A 20,623-nucleotide genomic window follows, 5' to 3' on the forward strand; every position below is an offset into this window, starting at 1 on the left:
GGTGGTAGGAAATTACTGTCCTGACTCTGGCCCGTGTAGCCTATCGGCCTGATGTCCAAAAGTCTAAATCGGGGTAGGTTTGTAACTTCACCAAGACGCCAGTCTCAACCACCTCCGAGAAGCATTCATACGCCATGGGCGCCTAAACACCCATGCGCTCGGCTGAAATCTATCCCGCCCACATTTGGGACACCTGACATGACTGTCCTGCCCCCAACCCGCAATATGTCTGAAATTTTAGATGGGGGCAAAGTTTGTAACTTTCCCCAAATTTCAAACAAGCGCGTCTCAAACCGAAACATTGTTCCCCCTTAGTTCCCCGCCTCCCTCTGTTTCCCCATTCATACTCCGTGGGCGCGAAAATGCCCTCTCCACCAGCCACGAAACCCCAGCCTCCTCCGTCCTCCACCCCATAGCGGCCAATCCACTGCCGCCCTCCTCCATCACACTGGAGCCGGTACCCCGACATCGTCATCCAACACAACCGCAACCGCAACACCCTCAAGGACTAAGCAGCTGAAGACAACGCAGAGCTGCCTCCACGACACCGACGCCGACGTTCGCCGTACATAACCAGTCCGACCACGCCGTCCTGCGCCTCACTGCTACGGCTCCACTATCACAACTGCCCATCGCACCGGAGCTGTTCCCGCTACGCCGTTGTTCGCCGCCTCCGATCCGCTTCCCCGCCGCCGACGGACGGCCACCGCACCACACTTAACAACTTGGCCATGGGTTCGTCCAAGGCTGCACCATCCTCCACAACTTTTGGTTTCTGGTGAACAACAAGAAGATCGTTGGAAAAACAGAAGGAGGACACAGCACTGCCAGCAGAAAGAGGTACTCCTCTTCCCTTATTCGTGCAAATCTTACGTCTCCGCTCACACCGTATTCATCCCACGAAAGAAACTAGTTGAGCGCTTCTTACTGCATCTTCTTCGTGATACTAAATGCAAAAGGTTTCCTCCCTTTTACTATTTCACCTTTGCTAGAGGTCAGTAGCCCGCCTGGATTTCAATTCAGGGTCAGTCGAACCGCAATTAAAAGAAGCAATACCCGCTTAGGCGCGCGGAGCACCTAGTCCGCCTGTTCCCCGGGGAAGCGGCACATCGGTGTCTATCATAGGGGTGTGGGGCGCAGGAGTTGCTTGCGCCCCGATCTGGAGGTCGGCGGGTCTTGAATGGATGGCCGGGGGCGGTGCCAAGCACGGCAGTGCGGTGAGGTCGAGGGGAGGGCGTAGGCAGGGGAGGAATACTAGGCCGGTGGTCGCTGGCGTTTGGAGGAAGATCGTCAACACTGACTGGCTGGAGGTAGATGAAGGCGATCTGCCCATTCTTTGTACATCGGACAGTGCAGAAAAAATGGACTGACCTATTTGCTTTCAGTCGACTGTTATTTTCATAGAATCATGTAGTAATTTAGTGTGCCATGCATGTTGTAGAGCTATCATATGTCTCCCGTCATTTATTTCTCACCGACTTGCTATCTGCTACCTTTACACTGTACTAATTGTGCACACACTTCACCCATACTCACACTATTGTTTTTTTATGCATGGGTATTTCAGACTCTGATGCAGTGTTGATGAATGCAGAAAAGAGAAGACAGAAGTCGCTCCAGTGTAATTTGAAGATAAGCACTAAGCGTTTCAGCGCTCTAATGGGTGCAGTGTCAGCAGTTGAAGACAGTAAACGTAGCTCTGTAGTTGATGATCTCAATTGCCACACACAACCATCCCAGGTGCTTGCTTTAACTTCGCGCTGTCAAATGTGTTTGCATGTTGCATATGGTGTCTAGCTTGTATTGCTTCCAATTTGGTTAAATTGCATCTGCTTATTTTACACATTATACCTTTGATAATGACATGCCTTCCTATTTTTGATACATACTACATATGTCTATTAACCATGTTCGTACATCAAACTAATGCTCTTTTGTATCCCTCGTCAATCACTTATGATGAGACAGTCACCCGAGTGGGTTACTGTGAGACGCCCTACTCGTTTAAAGAGTGCAGTGTCATCCTCCCCACATGATTCTCAAGAAACAGCAAGGCTAAATGAAGATAGTCAACGTAGCTCTCTAGTTGATCACCGCAATTCCCCCACACCACCATCGCAGGTGTTTGCTCTTACTTGGCAATGTGATATGTGGTTGCATGTTGCATATGGTGTCTACCTTGTAATGCTTCTAATTAGGGTAAATTGCATCTGCTTAGTTAACACATTATACCTGTGAATATGACATGCCTTCCTGTTTTTGGTACATACTACGTCTTTTCTATTAACCATGTTCTTACATCAAACTACTTTTCTTGTGTATCCCTCATCAATGCTCCTAATTTGTTAAATTGCATCTCCTTAGCTTACACATTATACATGTGAATATGACACGCCTTCCTGTTTTTGGTACATACTACATCTGCCTATAACACCATGTTCTTACATCAAACTACTGTTCTTGTGTATCCTGCATCTATCGCTTATGATGAGACAGTCACGCGCGTGGTTAATATGAGACGCAATACTCTTATAAAGAATGCAATTTCATCCTCTCCACATGATTCCTAAGAAATAGCAAGCCTAAATGAAGATATTGAACGTAGCTCTGAACCTGAAGACCGCACTTCCCCTACACCACCATCATAGGTGCTTGCTCTAACTTCGCAGTGTGATATGTGGTTGCATGTTGCATACGGTGTCTAGCTTGTAATGCTTCTAATTAGGGTATTGCATCTGCTTAGTTTACACACTATACCTGTGAATATGACATGCCTTCCTATTTTTGGTACACACTACATCTATGTGTTAACCTTTTTCTTACATGAAACTACCTCTCTTCTGTATCCTGCATCAATCACTTACGATGAGTCACCTCTCTTCTGTATCCTGCATATTATTTCTAGCCCGTTGCCATGTATTGCTTCTAATTTGGTCAAATACATTTGTTAGGGCACCCTTTTAATTTGGCAGAGTGATATTGGTTTCATCTTTCATATGGTTTCTAGCTTGCATCGATTCTAACAAGTTCAAGCACCTTGTGCTTAGTTTACACTTTATACATTATACATGTCAATATGTCAAGCCGTCCTATTTTTCATACATATTCCATCCTCCTATCATGCGGCTGCCTTACATGAAAGTAGTGTTCGTCAGTATCATGCATCAATGAGTTCTGAAGAGCAAATTTTATTCCTTTTTCTTGTGGGTTTGACTTGACAAGGCAAAATCAAGAAAGAGGAAGGAAAAGAGTAAGGAAGACGATGATGGTGGTCCTCTGCAGCAACGTAAATGGAGCATTTGTACCGATTCTCCTTGTACTGATAGTGCATTACAAGGTCCAAGTCTCCGCTCCCCTACTCCACCATCCAAGGTGCTTGCTCTAACTTGGTAGTGTGATATCTGGTTGCATGTTGCATATGGTGTCTAGCTCATGTTGCTCCTAATTAGTGTAAACTGCATCTGCTTAGCTTACACATGATACATGTGAATATGACACGCTTTCCTGTTTTTGGTACATACTATATCTGTCTATCACACCATGTTCTTACATGAAACTACTCTTCTTGTGTATCCTGCATCAGTCACGTATGATGGGACACCTTTAAGTTGGTAGTGTGATATTGGTTTGCGTCTTGAATATGATTTCTAGCATGTATTGCTTCTAGTTTGATGAACGCCACCTATGATGAGACAGTTTTAACTTGCCAGAGTGATATTGATTGCACCTTCCATATGGTGTCTTGCAGTGTTTCTAATTTGTTGAAGTGCCTTCTGCTTAGTTACCACATCATAGGTGTGAATATGTCAAGCCGTCCATTTTTTCGTACATATTCCATCCTCGTATTATGACTTTGCCTTTCATCAGAGTAGTGTTCGTCAGTATCATGCACGAATGAGTTCTGAAGAGCGAATTATATTCCTTTCTCTTGTCGGTATGACATCACAATGCAAAATCAATAAAGCTGAAGGAAATTGGCAAGGCATTGGATGATGGCGGTCCTTCCGAGCAACTGAAACATAGGTTCTCTACAGATTCTACTCCGCCATCCTCCCAACAAGATTCGCAAGACAACACAAGGCTAGACAGTCAACGTAGATGTGTAGATGATGAGCACATCTCCCCTACTCCACCATCACAGGTGCTTGCTCTAACTTGGCACTATTATATGTGGTTGCATGTTGCTTCTAACTTTGTTGAATTGCATCTGCTTACTTTACACATAATGCCTGTGAATATGACATGTGTTCCTATTTCTACATCAGACTACTATTCTTGCATATCCCGCATCAGTCACTTATGATAAGGCACCTTTAAGTGGCCACTGTGATATTGGTTGTGTCTTGCATATGATTTCTAGCATGTACTGCTTCTAATTTGTTGAAACGCCATACAGTTTGAACTTGGCGGAGTGATATTGGTTGCATCTTTCATATGGTGTCTAGCTTGCAGTGCTTCTAATTTGTTGAAATGCCTTCTGCTTAGTTACCACATCATAGGTGCGAATATGTCACACCATCCTGTTTTTCATACATATTCCATCCTCGCATCATGTGTTTGCCTTTCATCCGAGTAGTGTTCGTCAGTATCATGCATGAATGAGTTCTGAAGAGTGAATTTTATTCCTTTTTCTTATCGGTTTGACTTCACAATGCAAAATCATTACAACTGAAGGAAATTAGTCCGGCAGTGGATGATGGTGGTCCTTCGGAGCAACTCAAACAGGGGGTCTCTACAGATTCTACTCCGCCATCCTCCCAACAAGATTCGCAAGAAAACACAAGGCTGGCAGTCAACGTAGTTGTGTAGATGATGAGCACATCTCCCCTACTCCACCATCATAGGTGCTTGCTCTAACTTGGCACTATTATATGTGGTTGCATGTTGCGTATGATGTCTAGCTTCTATTGCTTCTAACTTGAATTGCATCTGCTTACTTTACAGAGTAAGTTAGGGGATGTTGGTGGTCCTCCGCACCGACGCAAACAGAGACTCTCTAGATTTGCCACTGCTACTGCTAATGAAGTTGAAGTCCCAAGTCTACATGATGAGTTCATCTCCCGTACTCCACCATCGCAGGTGCTTGCTCTAAGTTGAAAGTGTGATAATTGGTTTCATGTTGCATATGTTGTCTAGCCTATATTTCTTCTATTTTGATTAAATTGCACCTGCTGAGTTTATATGTTATACATGTGCATATGACATGGCTTTCTGTGTTTAGAATACACTGCATCTATCTATCATACCATGTTCTTACATCAAAGTACTGCTGTTGTGTATCCCGCATCAGTCACTCATGATTGGATGCTTTTAACATGGCAGTTTGATAGTGGTTGCATCTTGCATTGATTTCTACGTTGTACTGCTTCTAATTTTTCGAATTTCCACTTATGACAAGACACTTTTAACTTGGCAGAGTAATATTGGTTGCATCTTTCATATGGTGTCTAGCTTGCATTACTTCTATTTTCTTGAAAATCCTTCTGCTTAGTTTGCACATCGTAGCTGTGAATATGTCATGTCGTCCTGTTTTTCTTACATATTCCATCCTCATACGGTTGTCTTACATCAAAGTATTGCTTGTCTGTATCATGCATCAATGAGTTCTGAAGAGTGATTTTATTCTTTTGTGTTGTGGGTACAACTTGACATGGCAAAGTCAAAAAAGAGCAAGGAAAATAATATAGTAGGGAGTGTTGTTACTCGTCGGGTGAAACGGAAAAGGATCTGTCGTCGAGATTTTGCTAGTACTTATAGTGCAGTAGAAGGTCCAAGTCCACCGACTAAATCTACAAACATAGTATCACCTGCTCCACCACCTGCAGCATCCGCTTCAACTGTACCAGCATCTCAACCAGTTACTCGTTCGTTTGCTCCGGAACTAGCCAGTTCCCAAGCTGCCTTCACACCTAGTACTACTTCTGAAGCACTGCTGACACAACAGGACTTGGCAAGATCAGATGAACCTCATGAGCATCAACACCAAGACGGTACCTGACCGAGTCAAGTTGCAGTTGCATGCTCCTTTATATGTACTCTCACAGTTTGATGTACACTAACACTTTCCATATTCGTTGTTGAACTAGCACCACGGCGCAAGCGGAAACAGACATCAGGGATAATGCTTGACAGATTAACAAAATCTAAAGGAGGAAGAATGGAGATCCATTTTGAGGCAGGTTTAAAAAGGCCACGTGATGCTACAGAGTCATCCAAGTTAGTATCAAAGGCAGCCGTTGCCGTTAGGTATCATGCACGTATCCTCCCAATGTGGATCCAGTACAGGAATGAGAAAGACAATACCCAGTTTAACACCTTCCTTGACCATTTATCCGTAAGTAATGTTATTCATCGCAATTAGTAATATTGTCTTAATCTGTCCCATACTTTCTAGCTTCCTCCTAATAAGACTCACATTCTTTTTTCAACAGATGAGGTTCAAGTTGGATCCGAAAGATGATGCAACTAAACAAGAATGCACTCATGTTTTTCAGTCTGCTCTGCGACAGTATCGGTACCACCTTAGAAAATCTCACTTTGAAGGCAAGGCTAACAATGAAACCGCCCAAACATCTCCAGTGAATATATTACAGATGAAGACTAGACAGCCCTCGTTAAACACTGGTCTGATCCAAAGTATCAGGTAGGCTATATGTATTTGATCAGACCACATATTGAACTTGTATTTGTGTATGTGCCTTACAAGTGTATCTTCTTCTAGGCTAACTATTTGAAGAACAAAACCAACCATTCTAAAGTGAAATTCCAACAGACAACAGGATCTCGTAGCTATATTGCACACTGCGAGGCTCTTGTAAATAGCTGATACTTCCTTCTTTTTTTGTGCCATATTATCGTATCTATATTGACTTGTTCCAAATACAGAGGAAAGCCCGTGCGGACCAAAAAGAACCTGAATAGAATGCAGTGCAAATCTTCAAGGATTGCCACACCAGCAAGATGAAGGGCATGAGCACACCCGTTCAAGCCGCTGTTATAAGTCCTTACTCCTCCTGCTTTGAACTGATTGGTACTATGATGTGTTCATTTAACTACTTGGTTTGCAGCCAATGTCAGTTACTCTGTTCACTTTTATACACAGTTGTCTTAACGTATCATTTCACCTTACATGGTTTAAAAGAGATGAAGGATATTCTTTTGGTCTTGATCTGTAATCTAGTTGTTATGTTCACGTGCGCACACAATGATAAAATAGACTGTTTGTTTTATATCTGTTTGCCCATGATATGAATGATGTCATACTATGTTCATCCTACTTTAAACCATGTCTCTTTATCCTTAGATGTCAACGAATGTGAGGAAATAGACAATACAGTAGGCATGCTACATGGACATATGTTCTGAAAGTGATTTTATTATGTAGTTGGCACTACAATACATGCTAATGTATTACAGTAGCTCACCAAAATAAGTTATGTATAAACGTTTAACCTACTTTGTTTGTTTTTATCTCGTTAGTAACTTATCTGGTACACTAATCTACAAGTTCAAACTTTCAGGAAGCTATGGAACAAATGATTGAACAACCACAACCACCTGAAGGTGACGAGGCTACCATAGGCACAATGTCACCTCTTGCTGCAGTACGTTAGTATCTCTCCACTAACAGTGCAAAAAGCACCTTCCTGCGTAATTCTGGGTTGGTTGTCAAGGTAACCTCGTCCAAATCGCCTACTGAACAAAATCTTCCTGCTATCCGTGCTCCAGACACAAGTCCAATCCCTAATGGACGTTGTTTCCGAAACAAGAATAGTGGTTGAGAAATGTCATCAAGATATGAATGGTTTTGAAACCAGACTATCAGACATTCGCTTCATTGTTCAAGAGCAATGGCGGAAAAAAGGTGGAGATCGTGTTGCTCCATCAGATTCTACAGCCTGAAACATTAGCACTCAGGTCAAATGATCTGTGCTTCTATACATCTGATGGTGCTTTTATCTGGATGGACTTTAAACTTTATGCCAACAGGCCTTTTGTTGTATGGTTGGAATTTATTTTGTTGTGATACAACATTTATGATGATGCCACAGGTTGTAGTAATTACGACGCTATTTTTGTATAGTGTAGGTTTATCTTAGTAATGTATTCGGCCGAAAGCTTCGTAGGAGCCCAACATGCCAACATTCGTCGGGCCCATTCCAATTGGGCTAAAAATGATTAAGGGCCGAAATTGGCATGTAGCCCACTAAAAATGTCTGGGCCTAAATCAGCATAAGCTTTCATATTTTTCTGGTAGGCCTGTGCCCATAGTGGGCCTTTAACATGCCTAAACATAATTTGGGCCCTCAGTAAAAATAGGCCGTTTACAGGTGTAAATATCTCGATCCCATAAAAAAACATGGGCCTTTAATAGACCGAAAGTGAGATCGAGCCCTGATTGTGCCAAATAACCCACTGGTCTTAGCAGGCCGAAATGGTGGCCCATTTACAATGCGGATCTTTGTCAGGCCGAAATTTGGACGGGCCGTAAATGTGCCAACCTAATACAGGGCCTTTAACAGGCCGGAACTTCAGTCGGGCTAGATTTTCGTCATTTTTATATGGGCCGTTAATGGGCCCGATATGAGTTGGGCCACATATGGCTCATGGTTTTCGTGTGGCGTTAACATGCCGAAAATGACAACAGGCCGAAAGTGGCCCAAATCTATAGTGGGCCTCTAACAGGCCGAATGTCAGACATGGCCGAATATGACCCAAATCCTTCACGGTCGTTTATGGAGCGAAAGTTTTGGTGGCCTGTAAATGGGCCCAAATGAAGCCAGACCTTTAACAGGCCGGGAATACACCGGGCCGTAATTCGGCCCAATTACTTAGCGAACTGTTAACAGGCCAGAAGTGACCATGGGCCGCGTTGATGACAAGTTTAGGACAGGCCGTTGATGGGCCGATTTGACAGAGAATGTTGGGCCTTTAGCTGGGCCGGCCCATTATGGTCTGCAGAATCTTGTGGGCCTTTAGCTGGGCCGACCCATTGTGGTCCGCAAAATCTTGTGGGCCTTTAGCTGGGCCGACCTATTATGGTCTGCAAAATCGTGTGGGCCTTTAGCTGGGCCGGCCCATTATGGTTCGCTAAATTTTGTGGGCCTTTAGCAGGGCCGGCCCATTATGGTCCGCTAAATCTTATGGGCCTTCGATTAGGCCGCCCCATTTAAACTTTGTGGGCCACTTTTGGGCCGGTCCACGTGTCAACATATCATAGGCCCATCTCGACCGTTGGATGAGTGACACTTGTGCCAACGCGGAGCTGACGCATGGATCCGTCAGCCAATGAGAATTTTACACGTGGAAAATCGGCATTGGTCGTGGCTGTTAGCGGGTTATCGGATCCAAAAACGGACCCGATAGGTTAACGGCAGTTAACGGCGTCCCGTTACGGTGGATGCCACGTGTCGGTCACCCTTGACAAAAGCACTTCTATGACGCGCGATTTATCGTCATGGAAGTGGACACTTCCGTGCTGATAATTTTGGTAATGTCATGGAACACTTCTACGACAACACAGGTATGACTATCTTGATTCTGTCATAAAATCATCATGGATGTACATGCATGACAGAAAATGCGACCTACTGTGACAAACATGTATCATCACGGAAGTGTATTTTTTTGTAGTGCTTCTTCATCCTCGGCCGCCGCCCCGCCTCTATCTCACCTTGTCGTCGCCATCCCAGTCGTCCCCGGCATCCTCTGGTCCATTGGACGGAGGCGCCTCCCTTCCCTGACCTCGCCGGTGGCCTCGCCTTGGCCAACAGTGGCCGGACCGGCCGGGCCACCACCGGCCATCGCCCTGCCTCGCCTCGTCCTCTGTCTTTGTCGGGACAGAGCGAGCGCGAGGAAGAAGACGAGCCTCATCGCCCCCCTGTCCCCCTGGACCCACGTGTAAGTCTCTCCAGCCCCGGGCCCGCGCTCATAAGTGGAAACGTATTCTGAGTAATACGTTTTCGTTGAAGTGTAAGCGCATTTCCAAAAATATGTTTTCTGTTTTTAGAAAGCGTATTCCCTTCTTCCTTTTGCTAAAATACGTTTTCTATTCAGGAAGGCATATTTCTCTCTATTGCGGCCAAGAATGCACTTTCTCTGTTCTGGAAGCGTATTTCACTAAATATGTTTCTGCCTTATCCACCCAGGGACCTGTTTGTGGGGAAACTTTTACAGATTGGTCCCTGGTGTTCAACCCCTCACAACTTATCAACCGTAGCTCCGATTAAGGTGAAACCAATGCTCACATCTTTGTATCGTTGAGCTCTTTCTGTTGATTCCATTTTCACTAGGTGGTCCCATAGTGAAAATGACCAGTTTGCCCTTGCCTCTAATCAGCCCCCTCGGAGAGAGAACCGTTCGACGTTTCATGTGTGTGGCTTCACCGCACTTCTTCTCGGAGTCTCTGTCACCCCCCAGGAGAGCCACAACAACCACTTGCATGATAGCCATGCAGTAGCCTTGGTTTTCAAGTTGAATATTTAATAAAAGTTTGTCGTTATCTGCCTGCTTGTTTGCTACTACTGTCGGTGCTTCGGTTATGCTCGTGGATTCTTGTTCACTTTCATGATATGTTCCGATGCATCTTGTTATCTTGTGCTAATTGCTAGTATCATGTTCGTAAGTCATGCTTGGTAGTAGTAATACATGCTGGTAGTTGTGATGTTCTTCGGATGCATGCTTAGTCTGCTATTCAGTACCGTTGCTATGTTGGTTCCGTTGCATCTAGTTGGTTACATGTTTACTTGGTAGTGTTCTTGCTATGTTCTTGCATGGGATTTGTTCATGATGCTAGTGGTCATAATGTGCTTATGGTAGAGTTATGCTTGTGTTATTCATGCTCGTCAGTATGGCATGCTCATTCGGATATATGATCATTTGTGGTTATGCTCGATGATTATGTTGCACCTCCATGCTTATGTTGATATCATACTCATGCATCGTAGTTGCATCTTGTTATTTTCATATGACTAAGCTTATTGCATTCAAGTTTAACCGGACTTAATTGAACTTGAACAACAGTTGGCTGAGTCATGGTGCCACTGAATCGAGCTGACCAGTGCAACCACATTTGCCTTTATGGGAAGGTCCTAATTGGGTCTATTGTCATGCCTCTCGTCGGTGCCTCCAATGAGGGAAGGTTATGGGCGCGCGCTACACTGATCAGGTAGGCGGACACCTTGTGTGCCCGTTGTTGTTGTATGGATCCATGTCCCCGTTTGGGACCATTTATTTGCCACGACGGTGGCCGTTGATGCCTTTGGTAGGCACGGGGCCACCCATGACTTAGCCTAGAGGGGAGGTTGTCAGAGTGGCCGGAAGAGTGTCATGGGTAATAGATCGGTTTTGTTGGGTCGCCTTTGCTCCACCCGAATGGGAGTGCGAGGCCATGGGTTCCATGGTGTGGGTAAAGTGTGCTACTTCTGTAGAGTGTGTGTGTGTGTTAAATCTATCGATAGCTGTGCCCACAGATATGGGCCCAGTTCGGAGTCGGTCACACTATGGGTCAATAGTAATAATTGATGTGGTTAATAACAACCCTGGTTCGATGATGGAAGAAGTTGGTTGATCTTTATGTGATCGTGAGAGGATCACCGTGGTATCGAGGATACCGAGTTGTTGGATATTTGTGGCGTTATGCGAGAATCATGGGTAAAGGTCAAGCTCCTTGTGGTCATGTAATGATTACTACGGTATTGTTATGCCAAGCTTGATTTGACCATGAGATGATTGTGTGATGTCCGTTGTGGTAAGTAATGCATGTTTTGGTTACGAGGTAACCGCCGAGCAAGAGTAAGTTGGTGCATGATATGTTAACCTGTTGCATGTAGTATCATCATGTTCATATTATCATGCTAAAGTTGTATCATGTTCAGTTGTGCATGCCATGTGTTTCTGCTAGTATCATGTTCATGATTGATTTAACCTGCTAATGCCATGTTGTTGTTTGTTTTGACTGCTTTTGGTTATTGTGAGCTTGTAAGTACATTCAATGTATTGACCTGTCGTGTCATGACAATTTGCAGGTCGTGCCTGGATTGCTTGCTTGTTTGGTGTGGTACCTGTGTTCGCGAGCTAGGATAAACGTTCCAGCCAGAGTCCTTGTGGATTGGAGTCCATCATCGCCGTTCGTTGTTCCGCTGCCAATAGTTCTTTCGCTGCCAGTAGAGGTTCCGCTGCCTCAAGTTGTTATGCTGCTTGCATAGAGCAACTGTGGTTGGCGTAGTGTCACTGTGTCGGTGTTATTCATTGTAATATCGGAGACATTGTATTCACATTTGGGTTGTAATAGAGAGTTGGTTTGTTCTATGCTAAGAAGTGTCGTATTGTAGAAGACTTCACCTCGATCTCTGGGCTGGAATACGGGTGCGTTCCGGTTTCTCTGAGCCAGGGTGCCACAGCCAAAGGATTACAGAAGGTGCGGGTGAGTAGACGAATGGCCTGACCAGCGGTGGGAGTATGATGGGGCAGCGAGGCCTGAGCGGTAGCTGGCTTCCGATGCCGTTTTTTGACTGATCCTTGGATCAACGGGCGGCCAACTGCGGAAATTGCTCCCCTTGTCTTTGATCTTATCCCGCGGCAACGTCGAAAGACTCGCATGGTGCGTTACGGGCTGCATCAACGGACATGGGTACAAGACATTCAAGGCGCCCTTGGTCCCATGGCGATGGTACAGTACGTGGACCTCTGGCGGCAGGTGCGGAAAATCCAACTCTGTGACTCCACCGACGAGATGCACTGGCGCTGGACTTCCTCAGGCCAATACATTGCCAAATCCTGCTACGAGCAATTGTTGGTTGGCTCCGTTCTTGATCCCTATTGGCTCTTGATCTGGAAGGCATGGGTGCCGCTCCACGTCAAGGTTTTCCTATGGCTCGCTCTTCTCGACCGATGTTCGACCGTGGCTAGGGTCGCGCACACAACCTCCCACACGGTGTGCCTTCTCAGCGATCAAGAACCGGAATGCCATCTTCTCGCTCGCTGCTCATTCTCGCGTCAAATCTGATTCGACGTGCTTTTTTGGTGCAGGCCGCCGATTCCCACGTCAAGCTCTAGAGACGATTTCGTGGACTGGTGGGAGCACTCAAGCGCTCTAGTCCCTGCTTGCGAAAACAAAGGATTCAACTCCCTCGTCTTGCTCATGGCTTGGAGCTCTGGAAGCATAGAAATGGCTGCATTTTCGATGGCTTGCGCCTCGAGAGCCATTGGGCTACATAACATAGTTGGCATAGGCTGATTTAGTTTTCTAGGGTTGAGCAGTCCTATTCTTCTACTGACGCTGTCGTTTCGTGTACGTATCGAAGTGTAACACATTGACATTATATTTCTCTCTATCTATCAATGAATGGTACGCAAGCTTTACTTATTTGCAGGAAAAAAGCACCGGAGTAACACGGTGCCAACTGCCAAAACAAAAGAAAAGAAAGTGGTGAGCTGAGCCATGTTTGCACACCATGCTTGCCATGTGGTAGGCAGCTGAGCCGTCGGATCGCCTCCGACGAGCCGAAACCGAACCTGACGAGCGAGCGGGCAGTCGCCGAGAAGAAACCACCAGCAAAGCAGCCGTGCGACCGCGACGACGCAACCAACAGCAGCAGTGCAGCAGCAACCCGAGGAAAAAGAAAGTAAAAATGGTCGGACTCCACAGAGACCGGCCACGAGGTGGGAGGGTAGAGGCACGAAGCACGCACCAAAAATAAGAGAAGGGGAAGGCGAGGCCGACGCCCGAAAATTACTTCGGGGGCCGGGGCGGAAGCGCGAATCCCCCCGAATCCCTCCCTCCCTCCCCGATCCCGTCGCCTGCCAGATCTCGCCCCTCCCCCGGCGGGCCCGATCGCCATCGGCGGCGGCGGCGGCGGAGGCTGGACCGGCCGGCCGTGGGCGGTTCCGGGCAGGGAGATCTCGCCGAGATTCGGTTTGGGGCGGGAGGAGCCGGGTGCCCATGGCGTCGGCGTCGGCCTCCACCGACGTCGCGTCCTCGCGCGAGGCGAGTCGCCAGGCCGGGAAGAAAGCGGTAGGTTCTTATCGTTGGCCTGCTTTGCTTACCTAGCCGTCGGTCGCCACCAATTGCTTGATAATCAACACCATTTTGGCCCCGTCATGCCCGTCGGAATAGGAGAAATTGGATGTGCTGCATTGTTTAGCGAGCTAGCATTACGATTGTAGTTCAAGCAATCGTTTTAGCTCATCCCAGAGAAGCCAAATGGCACCGGATTCGCCTCCCATCATGCACCCTATGCTGAAACCATATATATTTTGCTATTTAGGCCTCTCTACGCCGCCTATTTACGTTGAATGCTCATTCGGCATGATTTTGAGTAGAGCTTGGCTCTAGAATGATACTGTCCTGTTTTCTGAACCAGCTGGAGGAGTTCCGTAAGAAGAAGAAGAAGGCCGCGAAGAAGGCCACCGCCGCTGTAGTAGACCAGGCAGCCCCTGTGGTTCCCAGCGTAGTGGAGAACCCCCTGCCAAACTCCAATAATGGCAACCCTGGACAGGGTTTGGTGTCTGATTTGGACTCAAGCACACCAAGCACATCATCTGCGCCATCTGCTTCCTGTGAGAATGGCCCAACCACTTCTTCCAGAGTCACCGAATTTCTGTCGAATGGTCCTGTCGTTGCAGATGCATCAGCTAATGTTACTACTGTTGCCCCCCTACAAGATGCTGTTGATGACGGAGGGAGCAAGTTTTATGGAAACTTGAGCTTCTCCGATCTTGTTAATGGGCATCACGATGATTGGAGAGGCGATACTGCTCGTAAAAGGGTAGAGCTCAGTCCTGACAAGGATGCCCCTTTAACATCTAAATTAAGTGCATTTGGAAACACTGACAGTGGTTCCCAGTCTACCGAGGTCTTGTCAAAATGGGGAGGAAATTCTTCGCTGAGTCAAGTACATGGTATCGAGCAATCCAGTTCATTTTCATCCGGCAACCTTCTTGGGAAGTCTGAAAGCACTTTCTCTCAGGATTACTCCCCAGAAAATGATATCTTTGGCCGCTTACGAGGTAAGATTGAAGCTCTATTTTCATATGTGTTGGCTACAATGCCTGATGACTGCCTTGACTATGCAGATCTTTTAACCTTTGTTTCTTCCCTTTGTGCAGCTACCTCCAAAGACTCTTCCCAAGCAGGGCACTCTGCATATACCAGCAACCGGGACTATGGCAGTATATTTAGTAGTTCTAAAGTCGCTGATGGTTTAGATCATGATGCAAATATTGGAATGCTTCGGAATGCATCAGATTCAACATCTACCAATTTTGATAAACAGGATCCTTTTCTGTCAACTGCTTATCCAACTGCATACAATCGATCTCGGCCATCTTTTCTTGATTCTATTGGGGTACAAAGAGCTCTTCCAGCAGAAGCCCCATACGTTGAACCTTCAAAAGCAAGCAATAAGCTATTCAGCAGTTCAAATTCTGAGAGTTCTTCTGTTCAGCAGCCAAACCAACAATCCACGCAAAACAATGTTGTGGATAATTCTGTTATAACAGGGGGACAAGAGTATAATAGTGAAAAGGGGCCATATGACAATTCCATACTTCCTGATTCCTTGCCTTCCAAAGATGAAAAAAGTCTGCATTATGGTAATCAAATGTTCCAAGATTTCACAAGTCATGAGAAAGATGACGGTTTTGCATCACTAGAGCAGGTGATGAATGCCAACCGCTATCTATTTATTAACTTTGTTTTCCTTGATATACAGAATTTTCAAATATGGACCAGCATTGCCGTAGTAAATTTTACAGCAAGCATAATATGAAGAGTAGCCTTTTTTATACAAAAGTAGATGTTAACTTGATGCTATTAGATTTAATGCCAGTTACACCCAGAACTACTCCCTCCGTCCCATAATATAAGAGCGTTTTTGACACTTGTCAGGAACACTCTCATATTATGGGACGGAGGGAGTAGTTGCAAACGAAAATGTCAAGTTGTGACTAAATTAACTGTTGGTATAGTTGCTGTATGCACGTAACCCAGAGGTTGCACCGCAGATTATCTTTCCACTGATTGTTTGTCAAGACTCCAGAAGGTTCTGTTACCGCATATACTCTTGGCTCCTTAGATGCAATCGCTTCTTTGTCTGCGTTCTGTCGCATTGTAATTGTTTACTTGTGTCTTTCAGTAGTCCAGATTTCTAACCAACACACTCATAACTTGATGTGCTGTGACAGTAGTTCTTTTGCAATTAGCAATTTAGCTTGCACATTTTGTTATTAGGCCCTTCGACATAATGCTCATAGCTGCTCTGATTTGGCTACCAGCTCATTGAGGATTTGACAACAGAGAAGTTTTCGTTACAAAGGACTTTAGAGAAATCTCAAGAACTAGCACAAAATTTGGCAACGGATAACTCAGCATTGACAGATAAGTTCAACCAACAGGTATGTGCATGTTCATAGAATTTTCCGTGGAGGTTTTCTTGCAATCAGTGGGAGGTAGATATGGTATCGTCAATTGATGAAAAAAAATCGTCTATGATTTACAAAAAAAAAAACCATAATAGTGAGATGTTTTCACATCAAAGTACGGAGTAGTAACAAAGAAGTTGGAATGTTAGCATAATTCAGTTACTAGCTTCTGATAGGGCATAGTAAATGTCAAAAATTCGAGTTTTGATGTCCCAGTGTTCTGCCTCGTTAAGGTATCTGAAGTTAAACTAGCACAACATGTCAGCAAAGTGGTTGCCTACTAATTCTCATCTACTCTGTGATGAAGCTCAATTTTAGTTTGATTCAGATTTCTTAGTGAGTATTTTCACAAGACATGCCTGTAAAAGTGGGAGATAAGACATAGTGTAGACAAAACAAAAAATTGAAGTCACATCCCCAGGCTTTAAATGATTAAAATTGCAAGATCGATCAATAGATCATCAAATTCTTCCATGAATGAGAATGACAGTAAGCATGAATAAATACTTATTATCATTTGTTCTACTCATTTTTAATTGGTTAACTTTATGCATTGTTTTTTCCATCTGCAAATATTAGGCACACGTTATCAGCCAGTTGACCTCTGACATGGAGAGGTTGCAGGATGAAATTCAAGCTCAACTGGTTAGGATTCTTCCGTCATTCTACCATTCAAAATATGTGAATATTTGGAAGTGTTCTCGGTTGTAGGACTCACTAAATGCTGATGTTGCTTTTTCTATGTTTGACTTGTTGATCTGGTTGTGTATGGATCATCTATGTGATCAATGCAACATGTAGTATAACTCCCATATTAATTTGAATATTATATCTGTTATGCAACATGTTTTCTTCCCCTTTGAAGCCTTTATATTTCCACATGCTACCTTGTAATAATCATTTTTAGTTTCTTTCTAATTCTATTTGCACAACAGCTGGCACTTGAGACCATCAGATCGGAATATGCCAATGCCCAACTAGAATGCAATGCTGCAGATGAGAGGGGCAAAGTACTCGCTGCAGAAGTCATTCTATTGGAAGATAAGGTGCCTTTCTATCTCCTTGATTGCTTCTTGTGCATTAGCTATTTAATCTTGCAAATCGACATGCCCTCTAAGGAGGATACTATGGTTGATGCTGTTTGAGAAAATGAGTTGTTTTGAGTATGTGATGCCCCTGTAGTTCATAATAATCAGATATATCGTGGTAAAAAATTCAAGTAACAAGAAATACCCCATCCAACTGCAGCACGTCACATAAACCAAGTCTGCAAGATGGCCAGGTGGAGTTGGCTTGGTAGGTGATGGGATTAGATCATAGGTGAGGTAGACAAACTTGGGGGGAATTAGATTGATTTCTCGTTGCTTCAATACTTTGAACACAGTGCTTAGCCTATATATATAGCTGGCTGGGCACATAGAGTTGGAAATAACAAATCCAACCTCTAATTGAAACTATCTAAACAATTCGTAACTACATGATAACTATCTATGCTACTTAATTGATAGCTTTCCTATAAGGCTATAACTAAGATATAGGCACAACTATTGCTTTCCACAAGAATGCTGCCATCTTCTGTTTGCCGGCTTGGTAATGGGCAGCAGCCTCTGTCCACAACATGAACGTAAGCATTGTTGGCTTCAGCGACTACCAATTTTGATACGTCTGTCTGTTCTGCAGGCTCTTAAACTTAGGTCAAATGAGTTGAAACTTGAAAAGGAAGTGGAGGGTTTAAATTCAGAGATCTCTTCCTACAAGTGAGTTTTAAGATATTTTGTTTTCCTAATCCCCATGTTGTAATTTTATGAATGCACCTTCTTTCAAGGATACGGTAGGAGAGTTCTCTTGTTTTTCATGGTTACCTAAAGAAAAACATGGATGCTTGAAATTGCTGTGGTAATAAACATGAGAATCATATGTTAACTTCCCAAATGATGGAACTAGCTAAGGACACTGATTATTTTCCTTCATTTTTTTCTTACTACACAGACGCAAAGTTTCTAGTCTTGAGAAGGAACGTCAGCATCTTCAATCTACTGTTGAAGCTCTTCAAGAAGGTATATAGATGTGTACTTTAGTTTAGCACATACAGACAACACGTTTTCCACTAAACTTTCCGATCTTGGTCATCCCTAGAAAAACACTTTGTAATTTGTGTATTTTAGCCTCATGCACCCTTGTGATACTTTGTTTCGCTATCTAATAATGAAAGTAAAACTAGATATTGGTATTTTTGGAATAGACAGGTAGCATGTAGACGTGACCTATACATGCCATTGTTGCCACCATTTGACTTTTAGTATCCATATGTTTGGACAGAAAAGAAGCTCCTGCACTCTAAATTGAGAAACATTCCTGTGAGTGAGAAGGTAAATGTCATAGAAAAACCATCAGTCCACAAAAGAGATGCATCAACTGCGACGGAGGATTTAGGTGTGGTATTACACTCCATCTTTGCTTGCCCAGCCCATACACGCCGACTACCTTTCTGCCTGACGTCAAATATTTTTGTTCAGATACAGGGGAAAGCAGCTCTTCACAAACACTGACCAGTACCAGTGACCCATTACAAGACGTTGGAACATCTGTTTCACAGTTTAATAATATGTCTGATTTTCCTTCCTTCGGAGACGCATCTTCTAGCATTCCAGAAGATCAGCTCAGAATGATTGACAACATCAACTCCTTGATGTCGGAGGTAATCTCTCGAGTTTTAGGGCTACTTTCTCACATCAATGAGTTGTTCCCAAACAACCTTAACTTGATTTTGGACCCAAAATTTAACCGTTCTTATGTTATTATCTTTTGCTTTGCAGTTAGCAGTGGAGAGAGAAGAGCTAATGCGAGCACTGAGAATCGAGTCATCCAACTGCTCCAAGCTGAAGGTATTCTTACGCGGCACATTTGTTTCAATTAATTTTGTCCAGGGCTTTTCTTCCTGAACCGATATTGATAAGATGCCTGTACCCTATGAGATGATTAAGCCCTAGGCACTTCTGCAACAGGCTTTTGTACTCCCTCCGTCCGGAAATACTCGTCGGAGAAATGGATGTATCTAGACGTATTTTAGTTCTAGATACATCCATTTTTATCAATTTCTCCGACAAGTATTTTCGGACGGAGGGAGTACTTAGAAACCCTATTTACTGGTAGACTTCACTCAAGACACACTTGTATTACTTCGGTTACAGTGCATCAATCTTATGCAAGTTACTCTTTTGTCTTGAAGGAGCTGAACAGGGATCTAACACAAAAGCTGGAGACTCAGACACACAGACTTGAGCTATTGACTTCTGAAAGGATGGCCAACGAGAATGTCCTTGCACGGCCGGTCGACACACACTTCAATGATGCAACAATGTATGCTGATGAAGGGGACGAGGTATTTCCTACCAGCAGAGCTAATTGTGGATCTTACAGAGCTTTCTTCATCTTAAACCTTTTATACTCGTCAAAAAACGTCTTACATTATGGGACGGAGGGAGTAGTTTCTAAAAGGTCACAGTCTCTAAACATGCATTCTAGGTGTTTGATTGTCTTTATCTGTGTGCCAATTGTATGAACTATACCTTTGCGTTACATCCAGAAATGGAGGGTCAACAGTTTATCTATACGTGCCTGACATATGATACTTTTGTCTAGGTTGTTGAAAGGGTGCTTGGCTGGATAATGAAGCTCTTCCCTGGAGGGCCAAAGCGTCGCACCAGCAAACTCCACTAGCGAAAATGAAGCTTTAGTATACAGAATGTCTCTTCATTTACATATATTTTTTGCCCGGTTTTGGTCATAGCATCGTGAGAAGTTGTATATTGGAGCCATTTGATGTAACCATTCTTTTTTCTTTCTACAGAAGATGAAACGAAAATGTTGGAGCTATGCAACGTTGTATTGGACAGTAAACAGAATAGCCTCCAAGAATCATTTCCTCCCATCTTATATTTTGTCGCTATGGGTTGGGGGTGGATATGTAAAAGCTGTTATTCGGCGATTGTTGAACGGTTGTACCAAAGGCATTTTTCTTTTCTTTCTGAACTCCATGTGTTTACTTTTATTTTTCATGTTAACAGAAGCATAGAAGGAAACTTGAGTAGTATCACCTATGTTCTGAATTATAAGACGTTTTGGATATTTCAATACAGATTGAAATGAGTGAACAAGCACACTAAATGCAACTATATAAATACGATTTAGAAGAAAAATT

The 20,623-nt window shown here is 44.1% G+C and overlaps 1 protein-coding gene across 1 annotated transcript; it reads left to right on the forward strand.

Annotated features, from left to right (window-relative positions):
* The first annotated feature begins 13,649 nt into the window (after window positions 1-13,649).
* LOC119278055 (protein BLISTER-like) lies at window positions 13,650-20,454 on the forward strand. The gene is made up of 13 exons (XM_037559408.1): window positions 13,650-14,014; window positions 14,364-15,009; window positions 15,109-15,659; window positions 16,276-16,395; window positions 17,002-17,067; window positions 17,358-17,468; window positions 18,103-18,179; window positions 18,412-18,479; window positions 18,742-18,855; window positions 18,939-19,120; window positions 19,239-19,307; window positions 19,652-19,804; window positions 20,065-20,454. The coding sequence occupies exons 1-13, from the start codon at window positions 13,943-13,945 to the stop codon at window positions 20,140-20,142; spliced, it is 2,307 nt and encodes a 768-aa protein (XP_037415305.1). The 5' UTR covers window positions 13,650-13,942; the 3' UTR covers window positions 20,143-20,454.
* The last annotated feature ends 169 nt before the right edge of the window (window positions 20,455-20,623 follow it).

This window comes from Triticum dicoccoides, chromosome 3B (genome assembly GCF_002162155.2).
Source record: "Triticum dicoccoides isolate Atlit2015 ecotype Zavitan chromosome 3B, WEW_v2.0, whole genome shotgun sequence".
NCBI classification, from domain to species: domain Eukaryota; kingdom Viridiplantae; phylum Streptophyta; class Magnoliopsida; order Poales; family Poaceae; genus Triticum; species Triticum dicoccoides.

Excerpts from the sequence above, each read along its gene's own strand:
- LOC119278055 (XM_037559408.1), top strand. The coding sequence starts at position 13,943 with ATGGCGTCGGCGTCGGCCTCCACCGACGTCGCGTCCTCGCGCGAGGCG. Across the intron at positions 17,068-17,357 it reads ATGAAATTCAAGCTCAACTG|CTGGCACTTGAGACCATCAG; the intron begins GTTAGGATTCTT and ends TTTGCACAACAG. Across the intron at positions 18,180-18,411 it reads TCAGAGATCTCTTCCTACAA|ACGCAAAGTTTCTAGTCTTG; the intron begins GTGAGTTTTAAG and ends CTTACTACACAG.